A 15,383-nucleotide genomic window follows, 5' to 3' on the forward strand; every position below is an offset into this window, starting at 1 on the left:
AAAAGAAAGACAAGTTCAAATACAGATTCTTGCTGGAAATCCTTGCATTTTCTCAGCGGGGGCCGCCAACAACCCGGCTGATGAAAGGGTGGTTTTTCCCCTGCACTCCGTCTGTAAACCTGCTCCCTCCTCAACCCCCGGCTTCTCCACATCCCAGTTTTCAAAGAAAAAGAGCCTTACATGTGAAGACCTTCCAGGATACGAAACTTGGGCAGAAGGCAAGAACATTGGGGTACTGATTTGGGTCAGCGGAGCAGGGAACAAGGCCCGGATCCGACCGAGGGGCTGTGGGCAGAAACACCGTCAGAGTAAGGAGAGAGAGTCTGAGCGACAGCAGATAACAAAAAGAAAGAATTTCTTTCCCAGTCCAACAAAGGAAGAACAGGCTAGATATCCCCGGCTGCAGTGCTGTGTGCCACCCCCAATTCTTCTGAACCCTGACTCTTCCCCAACGGCTGAGCAGGTCTGAGTTCTCACCTGAGTACTGGCTGCCACCCGCTCGTGTTCAGCCAGGCGGGCAGCTACCAACTGGATCAGCTCCTCCATGGTCAGGCCTGCCATGGTGGTCCGTGCGGTCTTGATTTGCTGAAGAATGTTGGTCATCTGGGCCCTAAGAAGCCACATGTTGAGGGAGAGAGATTCTACGCTGTCCTCATGGGAAATCTCCAGGAAACTTTCCCTATTTTAACCCACAGACATTTCTCTGACACATTTTTTTAAAATTAGTCCTGAAAGATACTTACTTATTGCATTGTGGGAAGCGAGTCAGTAGCTTCTCCAGGATCTTCTCCAGTTTGTCTACTGGTTGCGGCCGGGGAGTTTCAGTAGAAGCCTTAACACCGCCCAAGCCTGGGGGAGGCGGGATGGAGGCAGCAGGGGGCATGTGTGGACCGTGGGGGCCAACGAGGGACCCCAAGCCAGGGCTATTTCTCCCATGGGAGCCAGGAAGGGGCGGGGAAGGCTGGCTGGGCTGGGAAAGGGCAGGGTTTAGGATTGGGAAAGACAAGGAGCGGGGATCTGCGCTGGGCATAACCATGGGCACTGTGACCTGCCCAATGGAGAAGGGCATCCGAGGAGGCAGAGAGGGATTCGGTTGAAACACCTGAAGCATGAAGTCTGTCTGTAGAGCGGGAGAGGTGGAGGACAAGAGGGAAAGGAAGAAAATGAAAGTTTAGGAATCTGGGGCAGAAATCAGTGAGCAATTCTTAGGCCAAATAATACCAATAATAATAAATGCCAATAATAATGTTATAATAATAATACCGGTAATAAAACCAATCTCTTCATAAAAGGAAAAGTAGAAGACTTTGGCTGTGCCACCAGTACAGAAAGGTAGACTCCCCCATGCCAGCCCTCTCACCTCTGATGGGGGTGGAGGCAAAGTGGGAGTGGGGATTTGAGGAAGGCTGCTCAGCTTGGCTCCATTCCTCACCAACTGGATATGACTGTTAAACTGGTCCTAGAAATGAGAGAAAGGAGTGGATTATTCTTTCTGCTAAGCTGAGTAAGCCTCTCGAGAAAGAGAGCACCATCCAGTATCAGGAGAGCAAAGGCAGGGGTGGAGCAGGCCCTCAGTGACGGTGTACAAGGTCCCTTCCGGTCATCAGAGGTTTAAGCACAGACTGACCCTGACTCAAAGATGACCCAGTACAACACTTACCCGAACATTCTTTTTCATCATCCGAACTCCATTCAGCCTTGTCTCCCACTCCTGTTTGGAACGAACTGTCTCTAGTGTTGGGGGGGTTGACCTTTCAAGAAACCAACAGGAATTCAGAGAATTACAGCAAGGCCAGCTCCTGACTCTCTGAGATAGCAGGACAGTGGCCGGCCAACGGGCCTGGTGAGAAGAAATCAGACCAGGTGCAGGAGGAGGCCGGGGTTCGTGTGCTTCACTCTAACTCTGGCATCTTTTAAGCCAATTATTAGAGAAAGAGGACGAACCACAGAGAGAGGGCTTTTGTCTGCCTGGAAATGCCACAGGGGTCCTCCAGATTCCACAGCAAAGAGGAGAAATGACTCTATGAGAAACAAACCTCCAAAGATATTTGTTACACTTTGACACCATAAGAGATACTATTTATCCAGTTGGAACCAATACAATCAAAAAAATACAAAACTGTAAAATATGGGAAGAGAAATCACTAAACAACGGCTCCTGTGCAGACAGAGGTGGCCCTGAAATTCCTGTGAAGACAGAGTAAGTGCCAGACTAGCTGCCTTGCGTTTCAAAAAACTAACCAAACCAAACCACTGAGAAAACACAAAACTGCAAGACCATTAAAACTCTCGAATGGGAAGGTACTTACTTGAGGTAAGTAAGGTGCAGTTCTGCCTCTTTTTCTGCTTCTTCTAGTTTCAATACCAGCAACTCTTTCCGACTCTCTAGTGATAAGATCTAAGGAAACCACACACACACACACACACACACACTTTATTAATTTTACATATACAAAGCTACCACTAGCTAGTTAAAACAAATGCTTAGTGCCTATATGGTATAATATAACTTGTCTGGCTTAGCAGTATAATACCATCCCCAAAGATGATACTATCTGGAAGCCCCAAATCAACGCTTTCCACACACAGCTCTTCTCACCTCTGCCTTCCAGGCCCGTTCTGTCTCTTCCATAATGTTCCGATTTATTTCGCCATCCTGATTCTTGAGTCTATCCAGTTCCATTTCCCATACTTCTCTGTAAGGTCAGAAACCAAGAATAAGAGTAAGAGGAAAAAGACAAGATCACTAAGGGACATCAAGGCAAAAGTAAAACCTGAAATTGATCTAGCAGGTATGTTACAGGAAGTCTTACTCTAAGTATTAATATAGATCTAGACGAAGAATGTTTAAAGTGGTCTGTAATTGCATAAAGGCCCTATATTTGAAAGTAAAAATATATATAAAAAAAAAAAAAACCAAAAAACTGAGCCTGGATGGCTCAGTTGGTTGAGGGTCTGCCTTTGGCTCAGGTCGTGGTCCTGGGGTCCCAGGATTGAGCCCCCTGTCGGGCTCCCTGCTCAGCAGGGAATCTGCTTCTCCTCCCTCTGCAGCTCCCCCTGCTTATGCTTACTCACTTGCTCTCTCAAATAAATAAAATATTAAAAAAAAAAAAAGGTAAAAATGTTCACATCTCCACTTGCTAAAATAAGGTTGCCCAGAGCAAGAAAGAGTGTACTTAGGACCAAAACCCACTGAAGGCAGAATGTTCTACGTTTAGGAAAGGTTCAGAATTGTTATGGTATTCCTCTTATTTCCCCATTTGTCTTTAGTACAGGTATGAAGAATGCAGGACCAAACACAGAGATCCATTTAATACTCAGGTCTAATGCAGCAAGCTCTGATTCACTACTCAGCACAAAGACACTGGCTTAGTGATTTTCATATTTTCTTAGCTGTAGTGAACATTCTCCAGGAGAAAAAACTGTTCTCTTCACACCTCAGAACTTCACCTTTCCATTAGTGTCCTCCCTTCTCCCGCCACCCTCCCAGCCCCATCCCTACAAGGTAACATAGACGCTCAGGGTCAGGGTGACCAACCGCCCAGTGTTCCTGTTCCCAGGGGTCTTGCATAGTGTGGGAGAGTCAAGCACCCTACTCAGGACTAACAGGACAGAGCCAGCAAGAGGAGCTCATTACATGGCACTGGACTGTAGTCTTTTATGGCTGGAAAGCAAAGGATTACCCAGATCAGTGGAAGGAATATGGAAACGTTGAAATGTTTTCACTGTATTTTAAAAGGTCGAAAAGAAGAAGAAAAGGTTGGGAAGAGCTGTATCTTAAGAAAAATGGTCCCACTTTTCTTCAGTAAAATAAGCAACTTCAGTCCTCTTCTGTTCTTCAGTAGTAGCCTTACATATATGAAAGGGGGCGATTCACTTAGTCAGTGTTTGAGGTGCCTTCTCTTCACAACTGACCCAGTCCTTCATGTATCCCTGCTCCCTCTTTCACAGATAAAGTAACACATTCACTGATTCACACCATGAGTCTGCCTTTCTACTGACAAGGTCTATCCATGAAATAGAAACAACCAGGTGGGCATTTTCTTCCTTAATCTCTATGTGTTGTCCTTCCCAAACTAACCTCCTGTCAAAAGAATTCTCTAATAATTCTTTAGACAAAGGTTTATAGGTAACTGTGTTTTCTTGCTATGACACATTCCCGAAATTAAAAACCACATGAGTCAGAATTCTCTTACCATAAGAATATGTGAAATACGCTGTGGGGTCAATCAGTGATCCACTTAGCTTACTAGTCACTCCTCAACAATGGGATAATTGTAGAAAAACATGACAGTTGCCTTCTGTGATTGAGGTTATTCTTGAAGATTATAGATGGTCACTGAGTAACTTTCATTAAATACATTTATCAACAATAGATATATATATCTCTCTAAGAAAAATCCTTCTACCATGTCCATGGGGTCATTCTACACGCTCACACACATTGATCTTCTCCTTCGGGCACTGGCCACATCTACCCTGGGATCCAACAACACAAAAGGAACTACTAGCACCCACAACAAAAATAATTAAAGAATTCATAAACAGCCAAAAATGCTCGGCTTTATCATATGTTAACTAGACTATAACATAGGCATCAGACTTGCAACCCACGCTAGAATCAGTTCCCCATGGTGGACAGTAAAAAAAAATTCTTGGTAGACGAGAAACCAGTGAGTCTATTTAAACTTTTTAAATGCCTGGTCTAATTTCTTCCAAGTCCCAGACTTCTGTTATTTTACATAGCTAGTTTAGGGAATTGATGGTTCAAATAAGTAAATCCTAGCAGATTGTATAAGTCTGACTTGTAGTTCCCAATTTTTGCATACTTTTAAAAATTAATTTTGTTTTTGGGGCACCTGGGTGGCTCAGTCGTTAAGCGTCTGCCTTCAGCTCAGGTCACTGGGATCAAGCCCTGCATCAGGCTCCCTGCTCAGTGGAAGCCTGCTTCTCCCTCTCCCATTCCCCCGGCTGGTGTTCCCTCTCTCACTGTGTCTCTCTCTGTCCAATAAATCAATAAAATCTTTAAAAAAAAATTAAACTAAATTAATTTTGTTTTTGATCATGTAAATAATATAAATTACACAAAGTTTAGAAAATACAAAACAGAAAGTCTTTTTTTTTTTTTTTTAAAGATTTCATTTATTTATTTGGCAGAGAGAGAGACAGCCAGCGAGAGAGGGAACACAAGCAGGGGGAGTGGGAGAGGAAGAAGCAGGCTCCCAGCGGAGGAGCCTGATGTGGGGCTCGATCCCAGAATGCCGGGATGACACCCTGAGCCGAAGGCAAACGCTTAACGACTGAGCCACCCAGGCGCCCCCCAGAAAGACTCTTGTAAAGCGATTACGACTCTTTTACTTATTGACTGTATGACCCTAGACAAGTTACTTAATTGTTCTAGGATTCTTCATCTGAAAAATGAGTAACACCTACATCATGGGACTGATGGGAGAATTTACTGAGAAAGCACACATGAAGAATTAATATGGGACCTAGTATGTGGGAAATATCCAACAAATATTATTTTTTAAGTATTTTTAAATTTAACTTCTCACAATTGTAATACAAAGAATCATTATTATACTTCCTTCCAGTCTTTTAAAATAAATATTTGTCTTTTGTTGTATGTATATATCACATATAAATCCATTATGTGTGCTTTCAAACAGAAACTGTGATCTTTCTCTTACTTTTCAACCAAGCATTTTTTCACAGCAGTAAGTATTCTTCAAAAATTTGATTTTTAAATAACCATCCATTGTACATATATACTATTATCTATTTGGATATTAAGTAATTTTCAATTTGACAATCATAACCGATACAACTGACAAATATAACTAATAATAAGCATCTGTGCATGTATATTAACACAGGTTAATAATAAAAGTAATGTATCTAGGGGCGCCTGGGTGGCTCAGTCGTTAAGCGTTTGCCTTCGGCTCAGGGCGTCATCCTGGTGTTCTGGGATCGAGCCCCGCATCAGGCTCCTCCGGTGGGAGCCTGCTGCTTCCTCTCCCACTCCCCCTGTTTGTGTTCCCTCTCTCGCTGGCTGTCTCTCTCTCTGCCAAATAAATAAATAAAATCTTTAAAAAAAAAAAAAAGTAATGTATCTGGATTGAAGAGGAAGCTACTTACAGTAGTTAAGAGTATGGTCTCTGGAGCCAAAGTAAGCTCTGAGTTCAAATACAGACCCTATTACTATCTATGTGACCTCTGGCAAGTTACTTAATCTTTCTGTGCCTCATTTTCCTAACATAAAATGGGGATAACAAAAGAGTCTACCTTTCATAGAGCTGTCATGCATATTAAATGAGTTAATGTATGTGAAACACACAGAACAGTCTCTGGCATATAGGAAGAACTCTGTAAATGTTAGTTCTCTCATTTGGATGGTAGAACATCTTCCTTCAGAGAAACTGAAATATATGGATATGAATTTTCTACAAGGCATGGTGGAATTCAGATGATTTTAATGGACAGAAGCTGGTAAGTTTCTTGTGAAACACTCTCCACGGTCACAGACAAAGCTAAAAATTGAGATGTTTGCATCCTCAGCCCAAATATCCTCTTTTTGAAATATATTATACTCAAGGGAAGGCAAAAGGAAACAAAACAAAAACTGTTGAATAAGTTAATATATAGGGGTAGAGGTTATAAAATCCTTTACTCTGAACCTAATACTAATACAAACCAATACAAAATGCATGAGATCAGACATAAGCAGAAAAATTTACTCCAGGGTTGATTTGCAAATTTATTGTTATGAGGCTGGAATTCTTTCTTGATTCAATTTAATTCAACATTTACTGAGCAGCATAGTATGCTAGGCACTGTGCTCAAACCTGGGGATGTAAAGATGCCCAGGTCCTGCCCCAAGAAACTCACAATCTAATAGTTTGCCAGGTAAACGAAGGGAACAAGGAAACTCTGGGCAGAACAGACAGCATGGGCAAAGGCCAAAGAGCGAGAGAGCACTCAGTTGAGGGAGGTCCAGAAAGCTGCAGGCAGTGGACACACAAGTCTAATGCTCAGTGGTGTAGTCTGGGCTGGGGATACAGACGAGTGTCACAACCATAAAGACAGTAGTGGGAGCCCTAAGTATGGAAGAAATCATCTAGAACAGCAGTTTCCAAAACATAGTCCACAGTCCCCAACACCCTTTGAGGGCCAGGTCTATGAAGCAAAAACTAATTTCATAATGACACTAAAGTTACTTGCCTCTGTCATTCCCATCCTCTCATGAGTCTACAATGGATTTTCCTAAGGCTACATAACACATGATGGTATTGTCACTGATGGCTAATGGAATATATGCCTCTGTATTCTCATGTTTTCTAGCATGTCTAAAGTAGTAGGTTTAGGGCATAATGTAAGCTCTCAATTTTTTTTCCTTTTCAGTACCTCTGTTGTGCTTTTACTAGCTATCTTTAGTTATACTTGCTATAATCTCTATAATCTCATTATTGTCTAATAATCACTGTAAAAAGAACTTCTCAAACTCAATACACGAGAAACAAATAAACAAATCAAAAAATGGGCAGAAGATATGAACAGACACTTTTCCAATGAAGACATACAAATGGCTAACAGACACATGAAAAAATGTTCAAAATCATTAGCCATCAAGGAAATTCAAATCAAAACCACACTGAGATACCACCTTACGCCAGTTAGAATGGCAAAAATAGACAAGGCAAGAAACAACAATTGTTGGAGAGGATGTGGAGAAAGGGGATCCCTCCTACATTGTTGGTGGGAATGCAAGTTGGTACAGCCACTCTGGAAAACAGTGTGGAGGTCCCTTAAAAAGTTAAAAATTGAGCTACCCTATGACCCAGCCATTGCACTACTGGGTATTTACCCCAAAGATACAGACGTAGTGAAGAGAAGGGCCATATGTACCCCAATGTTCATAGCAGCAATGTCCACAATAGCTAAATTGTGGAAGGAGCCGAGATGCCCTTCAACAGATGACTGGATTAAGAAGTTGTGGTCCATATATACGATGGAATATTACTCAGCTATCAGAAAGAGCGAGTTCTCAACATTTGCTACAACATGGACAGCACTGGAGGAGATAATGCTAAGTGAAATAAGTCAAGCAGAGAAAGACAACTATCATATGATTTCTCTCATCTATGGAACATAAGAACTAGGATGATCGGTAGGGGAAGAAAGGGATAAAGAAAGGGGGGGTAATCAGAAGGGGGAATGAAACATGAGAGACTATGGACTATGAGAAACAAACTGAGGACTTCAGAGGGGAGGGGGGTGGGGGAATGGGATAGACCGGTGATGGGTAGTAAGGAGGGCACGTATTGCATGGTGCACTGGGTGTTATACACAGCTAATGAATCATCGAGCCTTACATCGGAAACCGGGGATGTACTGTATGGTGACTAACATAATATAATAAAAAATCATTAAAAAAAAAAAAAGTAATCACTGTAAAATTTCCAAGTTCTCCAGGGATCGAGGCAGAAACAAGTACTTTTTGTTAATTTATTTTTGCAATAATTTTTTTAATTTTTGAAAATTTTCTCTATTTTTAAGTTAAATCTAAAATGTATTACTTTAGGGGAGCCTGGGTGGCTCGGTCGGTTAAGTATCTGCCTTTGGTGATGATCTTGGGGTCCTGGGATAGAGCCCTGCCTCAGGCTCCCCGCTCAGTGGGGAGTCTGCTTCTCCCTCTCCCTCTGCTGCTACCCCTGTTCATGCTCTCTCTCCCTCACTCTCTCAAATAAATATCTTTTAAAAAATAAATGTATTGCTTTAGAATTTAACATTTTTTCCCTAAGATAAAAGAAAATCTATTTGTATTTTCCCCTTACATTGAAAAATGAATCATTGGCTCAAAAAAGGGAGATTTGAAGACTCACTTTCTCAACCGACAGCTGCAATGTATGCATCTAAAAGATCCCAAAAAGATGAAGTGGCCTACAGTTTTCTGACTCACGGAAGGAAAGAATCTACTCCAAAGAAATTGGGCAAAATTTATAAGTAAGAAACCAAAGTATGACAAAAGCCATCTTTCCCTTGACTTTATAGATGTTCATAATTTACTGTATCTTAAGTCACAGAACATTTTCTAATTATATTGTGCCTGTTAAGTTATAGTGACATTTTGAGATCAATCATTCAGAATTTAAAGAAAAAGGAACTATTTTAAATGCAGATGTGATGAAGTCTTTAAAATTCACAAAAATCGTTAAAGCCTTTCAAATCAGAAATGAAAAAGCCACTGAAGCATCTTACCCGGGGAAATTACTGTGCTGCATTAACCGGAAAAGCACAACCTGGCACAGCTGACATTGCTACATGCCTGCTGGATGAAAAGTCAGTAAAATAAATCACGGCAACGCCACTTTTTAATGATACAGTAACTCATCAAATTAAAGATTTTGCCACAAATTTGAAGATGAGATAGTTAAGATCTCATCTGCAGAATCGTAATTTTGCTTTAGCAACAGACAAACTACAACTGCAGTTAGACTTGCTATTTGATTTTACTCGTCTAGTGCCAGCACCAACTAATAAGCATCAGAGATAATACTGTCTGTGAATTCCTGGCAACAGACACAGTGATGCTCCCATAATCTAAGCTCAATGACCTTTTATTGTCATGCTTTAAGCTTTACTTAAGGATGTCATAATGAAGCCATATAAAATAATAATTCTATTAAATCCTGACCTCTAACTATACATTTAAAAAATATTCTGCTTGATAAAATGCTACATGCCCAAGTATATGTGAGACCATATGAGTTGTGAGCTGAACTAGCCTCTTTTTTCATGAAACACCATTTTCAGTTAAAAGAACAATTGAGAGACAAATTATGGTTATTCGAACTTGAGTACTTGGCAGATATGTCCTTGAAAATGAATGAAGTACTCTTGCTATTGCAAGAAAACAACGGACAGTATTTATCACCAACAACCAATTTTGAGCTTTCAAGCAAAAAGCAGAATTTTGGAAAATTTATACCAGCCACTGGGAGCTTGAAGGATCCCAACTACTTAAAGACTATTCTGATGAGATCGACAGTGACATAAACAAGTGAGATTCCTTAAATGCTATATAATAAAACATGTCAACACTTAGAAGGTCTGAGTAACTCTAAACCAATATTTTCCAAATTATCAACGCATTGTGTTACCAAATCTGTTGTGGAACCCACTTGGAACCGCAGAGCTGGCATAAAGATGATTTTAAGCTGAAGACATCTGAGTTTCAACAGATGCAGAAAAAAGCCTTCTGGGAGCTTCCCTTATCTGCCTAAAAAGCAGCAACTTCTGGGAAATAAGGATGTCATAAATTCCTCTTCAGAGCAGATCTACTCCCCGGAGAGAGAATGTGAATAAAAACTACCCTAAATCCCTTCTCCAGGGGAGTTTTATATTCTGAAGCAGACAGAAAAACCACTCATACCTGTATAGACAAATATTATCACAAACTTTTAATCTGTTTGTTCTCCTGAAAAGCCATTTATCTTTCCAAAAAGCCCCATAAGTGCCCTTTCTTCCCACCCTCCTAAGAAGTCATTTGTTTTCCGTAAGTGTCTTTCTCCCTGCTCCCCTCCACCTATTAAGACGGCAGGTAAGCCCCAAATTCCAACCACCCTTCTGAGTTACTCATCACTGAACTCTCCCACATGTATACAAGTTGTATATGTAAACTGCTTTCCTATTAATCTCCCTTTTGTCAGTTTAATTGCAGGCCTCAGACATTAAACCCAAAAGGGCAAAGGGAAAAGTTTGTCTTCCCTAATACAATAGAGTTAAAAGATCCATTTAAAGGGTAACTTAAGCCAACAGATTCAATTAACCTTTAAGAAACTATCACCAGTCCAGTTTGGGGGTACTATCAAAAAAGAATATCCACAATTATCTAAAAAAGGCTATTAAGGGGTACCTGGGTGGCTCAGTTGGTTAAAGCATCTGACTTTGGTTCAGGTCATGATCTTGGGGTCCTGGGATCAAGCCCCACATCAGGCTCAATGCTCAGTGGGGAGTCTGCTTCTCCCTCTCCCTCAACCCCTCCCCCCACTCTTGTGCAATCTCTCTCTCACTCTCAAATAAATAAAATCTTTAAAAAAAATTTTTTTTAATGTTTTAAGGCTATTAAAATAATCCTCACTTTTTCAACTACCTATCTGTGTTATGATCAGGTTTTCTTCGCATACTTCAATCTAAAACGCCATACTGCAATGGATTACACGTAGAAGTAGATAGGAGAATTAAGTTTTTTCCACTAAAAAGAGACTTACAGAAAGGTAAACAATGTCATTCTTCTAATTAAATTGATTTTTGCTCTGGGTTGGGCAAAGATTTCTTGGGACACAAAATGCATGAGCCACAAAAGAAAGAACTGGTAAACAGGAAAACTGGACTTCACCAAACCTTAAAATCTGTGTTTCAAAAGGCACTGTTACAAAATGCAAAGGCAAGTCACAGACTGGGAGAAAATATCTGCAAAACGCATATCTGATCAAAGGACTTGTATCAAGAACACTCAATAAGAAAACAACATGCTTTTTGTAAATGGGTAAAGACTTGAATTGATAGTTCACCAAAAAAAGAATGAAAAATGACAGATAAGGACACGAAAAGATGTGCAACATCAATAGTCATTAGGGAAATGCAAACTAAAACCACCATGAGATATTATTAAACACTTCTTAAAATGCCTAAAACTAAAAAGACTGATAATGCCAAGTATTGGTGACGATATGGAGTAACTGAAATGCTTATACACTTGCTGGTAGGAATGCAAAATAGTAAAGCAACCTTGGAAAATGGTTTGGCAGTTCCATATAAAGTTAAGCAAATATATGGCCCAGCAATTCCACTCCTAAGCATTTACCCAAGAGAAAAGAACACATGTCCACAGAAACACCTGAGCAGCTTTATTTATCATAGATTAAAAAAAAAGGAAACAACCCAATTGTCCATCAACTAGTTAATACATAAACAAATCGGTATAATTTTATAATGGAATACTACTCAAAAATAAAAAGGAATAAACTATTGACATATGCAAGAACATGGATGAATCACAAAAGCTTTATACTAAACAAGAAACAGACACAAAAGACTATATATATTTTATGATTCTATTTACATGAAGTCCTCGAAAAGGCAAAACTATAGTGAGAGAAAGTAGATCAGTGGATGCCAGTGGCTCAGGGTAGGGGAGGCAATGGACTCCAAAGAATCATGAAGGAACTTTCTGGGGTAGAGGAAATATTGTATACCATGATTCTGGTAGGGGTTCCATAACTTTATACATCAATTAAAATGGGTGAATTTTATCATATATAAAGTATACCTCCATAAATTGCAGTTAAAAAGAAAAGAATCTGCAACTCCCACCCCCAAGCCACTGCCACCTGTTCCCCTTCCAGTCACCATTTCTGTATCTCAGACATCTCACTGTCATTACACCTCCTCTCTCTGTAAGAGTCAACAAATCCTATCAATCCCACCTCAGAATAACCCCCTTTCAGTCCTTTGCCAATTAGATCAGGCCTTCATTTTGTCTGGCTGAAACTCTGTCTTCCTGACACCGGCTGATGTATACTTTAGCCCATCTAACCTAATGTGGCCAGAATTATCCTAACAAATTAAATCTGGAGAGGTTCCACTTCTAGTAAGGACAGAGTTGTTCCTAATAGACCAACATCTTACAGGTCAAAAACTATAAATTCTAAACAAAATGTATAAAAGCACCTATGTGAAGGCGTTAGACAGCAAACAAGAACCATGCATCAACTGGAGAAGACTTAACAACTGCCAAGATGTGAATATCACTGTTGTTTCCTGTTTCTTACAGTTATTTGCCTAATGGCAAACCCTAGCCAGCTCTGCCAATGGCTAAAACTGAGATAGAAACCTTGCAGCCTTACCAGCCTGAGGGTAAGGAGAAAATTGGGAACTACCGTTAACAACTGGAAAATGAGTAGGAAACCCTAAAAAGAAAAGAGTCATAGATGAGGAGTCCCACATTCTGAAAATAAACCTGCCCAAATATCTGGATGATCCCTGAACCACACATGCACAGAAGAGATTCTAAGGAATCCAGTTATAGCTAAACAAATTTAACAGAGACCACAGCGGCTGGCCATCAAATAAGGGTATGATGTTTAAGCCCAATATGACAAACTTTTTTTAAAAATCAAGACTTTCTGGAGAAACAGAACAAAATTCAGAGTCTCTATGATATACTATTCATAATAGTCAGGATTCAATCATAAATTACCAATATACAAAGAAACAGGAAACATGATCCATAGTCAAGATCAACGGTTGGCAAACTATGGCCTGTGAGTCAAATTTAGGCTGCCACCTATTTTTATAAGTAACATTTTTTGGGGAACACAGTCATGCTCATTTTATTTACATATTGTTCAAGGCTGCTTTCCCTACTACAACAGAGTTGAGTACGACAGAAACTTAAGGTTTGCAAAGCCTGAATATTTACTATATGGCAGTCAATCTCTTCCCTCCACCCTGACCACTGACAATCATTAATCTGCTTTCTCTCACTATAGGTTTGTCTATCCTAGAACTTCATGTAAATAGATAGTGTGTACTTTTCATGCTTGTTTCTTATTTAGGATAATGCTTCTGATTCCAGCTCCTGGTCAAGAAAAAAAGAAACTCAATGAACAAAAACTTTAAGGTCCCCAAGATGCTGGAATTAGCAGGTAAGGATTTTAAAGCATCTACTTTAACTATGCAAAAGGACATAAAAAATATGTTCTCAAGGAGTGCACAAATAAGAATTTTCAGCAGAGAAACAGAAACTACAAAAAGGAAAGAAACTGAAATGACAGAACTGAAAAATATAATACTGGAAATACGAAATTCATTGCATGGGCTTAACAACAGAATGGAAATGATACAAGAGAGAATAAGTGAACTTGAAAATATACCAATAAAGTTACCCAATATGAGGGACAATGTAAAAAGGATAGTAAAGAAATGAACAGTGCCTCCATGAGCTATAGGATAATATCAAAGGGACTAACATATGTGAAAGCAGAGTCCCAGAAATAAAGGAGGAAATGGGACAGAAAAAAATACATACAAATTATGTCAGAAAATTTCACAAAATTTCTTCACAGATTAAGAAATTAACTTCACAGATTAAGAAGCTCAGAAAACCCTAAACAGGAAAAATATGAAGAAAATCGCACCTGGGCAGATCAAAGTCACACTGCTGAAAACTAAAGATAGAAAATCTTGAATGAAGCCATAGAAAAAAATGACGTAATTCACAGAGGAAAACAATAATATGAATGGTCACTGACTTCTACCAGGAAGAACAGGAACCAGTTTATATTAGAACACCTGCACAGAGATATTCACACAATGGACTACAACTCAGCATTAAAAAGGAATGAATGCCTGTATCTATTCAAGAATCAATAATTAATAACCTTCCAAAATAAAAAGCACGAGGCTCATAGGATTCACTGGTAAATACTACCAAACATTTAAGAAAAAAATTGGACCAGGGCACCTGGCTGGCTCAGTTGGTGGAACATGTGACTCTTGATTTCAGGGTTATGAGTTTGAACCCCACATTAAGGGTAGAGATTACTTAAAAAAAAAAAAAAAGACCTTAAAAAAAAGAAAAAAACTATACTAATTCTCTACAATCGCCTTCAAAGACAGAAACAGAGGGAATACTACCTAGCTCATTCTATGAGGCCAACATTATCCTAATACCAAAACCAGACGAAGACATTAAGAAGAAAAGAAAACCACACAGCAGTATCTCTCATGAACATACGATGCAAAAATCCTCAACAAAATAGCAAATCAAATCTTAAAAAATATAAGAAGAATTTAAACCATGACCAAGTGGAATTTATCCTAGGTATGCAAGTTCAACATTCAAAAATTAATTAACGTAATCCGTCACATCAGAAGACTAAAAAAGAGAAATCATAGATCCTATCAAAAAAAGCATTTTACAAAATCCAACATTCATGATAAAAACTCTCAGTAAATAAAACTATCTGCAAAAAAACTACAGCTAACATCATACTTAATGGTGAGAAACTTGAAGCTTTCCCATTAAGATCAGGTAGAAAGCAAGGATGCCCCTCTCACCACTCATCAATATCATACTGGAAGAATGCAATAAGACAAGAAAAGGATATCAAAGGAAAACAAAATAGAAAGGAAAACAAAAATATCTTTGCGGGTGACATGATCATCTATATAGGAAACTGTTAAGAATCAAAAAACCCTCCTTGAACAAATAAGAGATTAAAGTAAGGTTGAAGGATACAAGATTAATATACAAAAGTTAATTGCTTTTCTATATACTATCAATGAGCAAGTGGAATTTTAAATTAAAAACAAAGTAT

General features: G+C 39.4%; 1 protein-coding gene across 3 annotated transcripts in view; it reads right to left on the reverse strand.

Moving 5' to 3' along the window:
- The window catches only part of RNF214 (ring finger protein 214), a 46,791-nt gene that overhangs the window by 5,464 nt on the left and 25,944 nt on the right, over positions 1-15,383 (reverse strand). For all 3 annotated transcript variants that reach the window (XM_045797849.2, XM_045797851.2, XM_045797850.2), the window contains exons 7-13: positions 2,600-2,696; positions 2,310-2,398; positions 1,661-1,751; positions 1,361-1,459; positions 744-1,120; positions 478-610; positions 181-285 (exon numbers count right to left, since the gene is read on the reverse strand). In XM_045797849.2, the coding sequence (XP_045653805.2) occupies positions 181-285; positions 478-610; positions 744-1,120; positions 1,361-1,459; positions 1,661-1,751; positions 2,310-2,398; positions 2,600-2,696 (991 nt within the window). The remainder of the gene's footprint in view (positions 1-180; positions 286-477; positions 611-743; positions 1,121-1,360; positions 1,460-1,660; positions 1,752-2,309; positions 2,399-2,599; positions 2,697-15,383) is intronic.

The sequence above is a fragment of the Ursus americanus genome, chromosome 16, assembly GCF_024610735.1.
Source record: "Ursus americanus isolate L20-20 chromosome 16, mUrsAme1.1.p, whole genome shotgun sequence".
NCBI classification, from domain to species: domain Eukaryota; kingdom Metazoa; phylum Chordata; class Mammalia; order Carnivora; family Ursidae; genus Ursus; species Ursus americanus.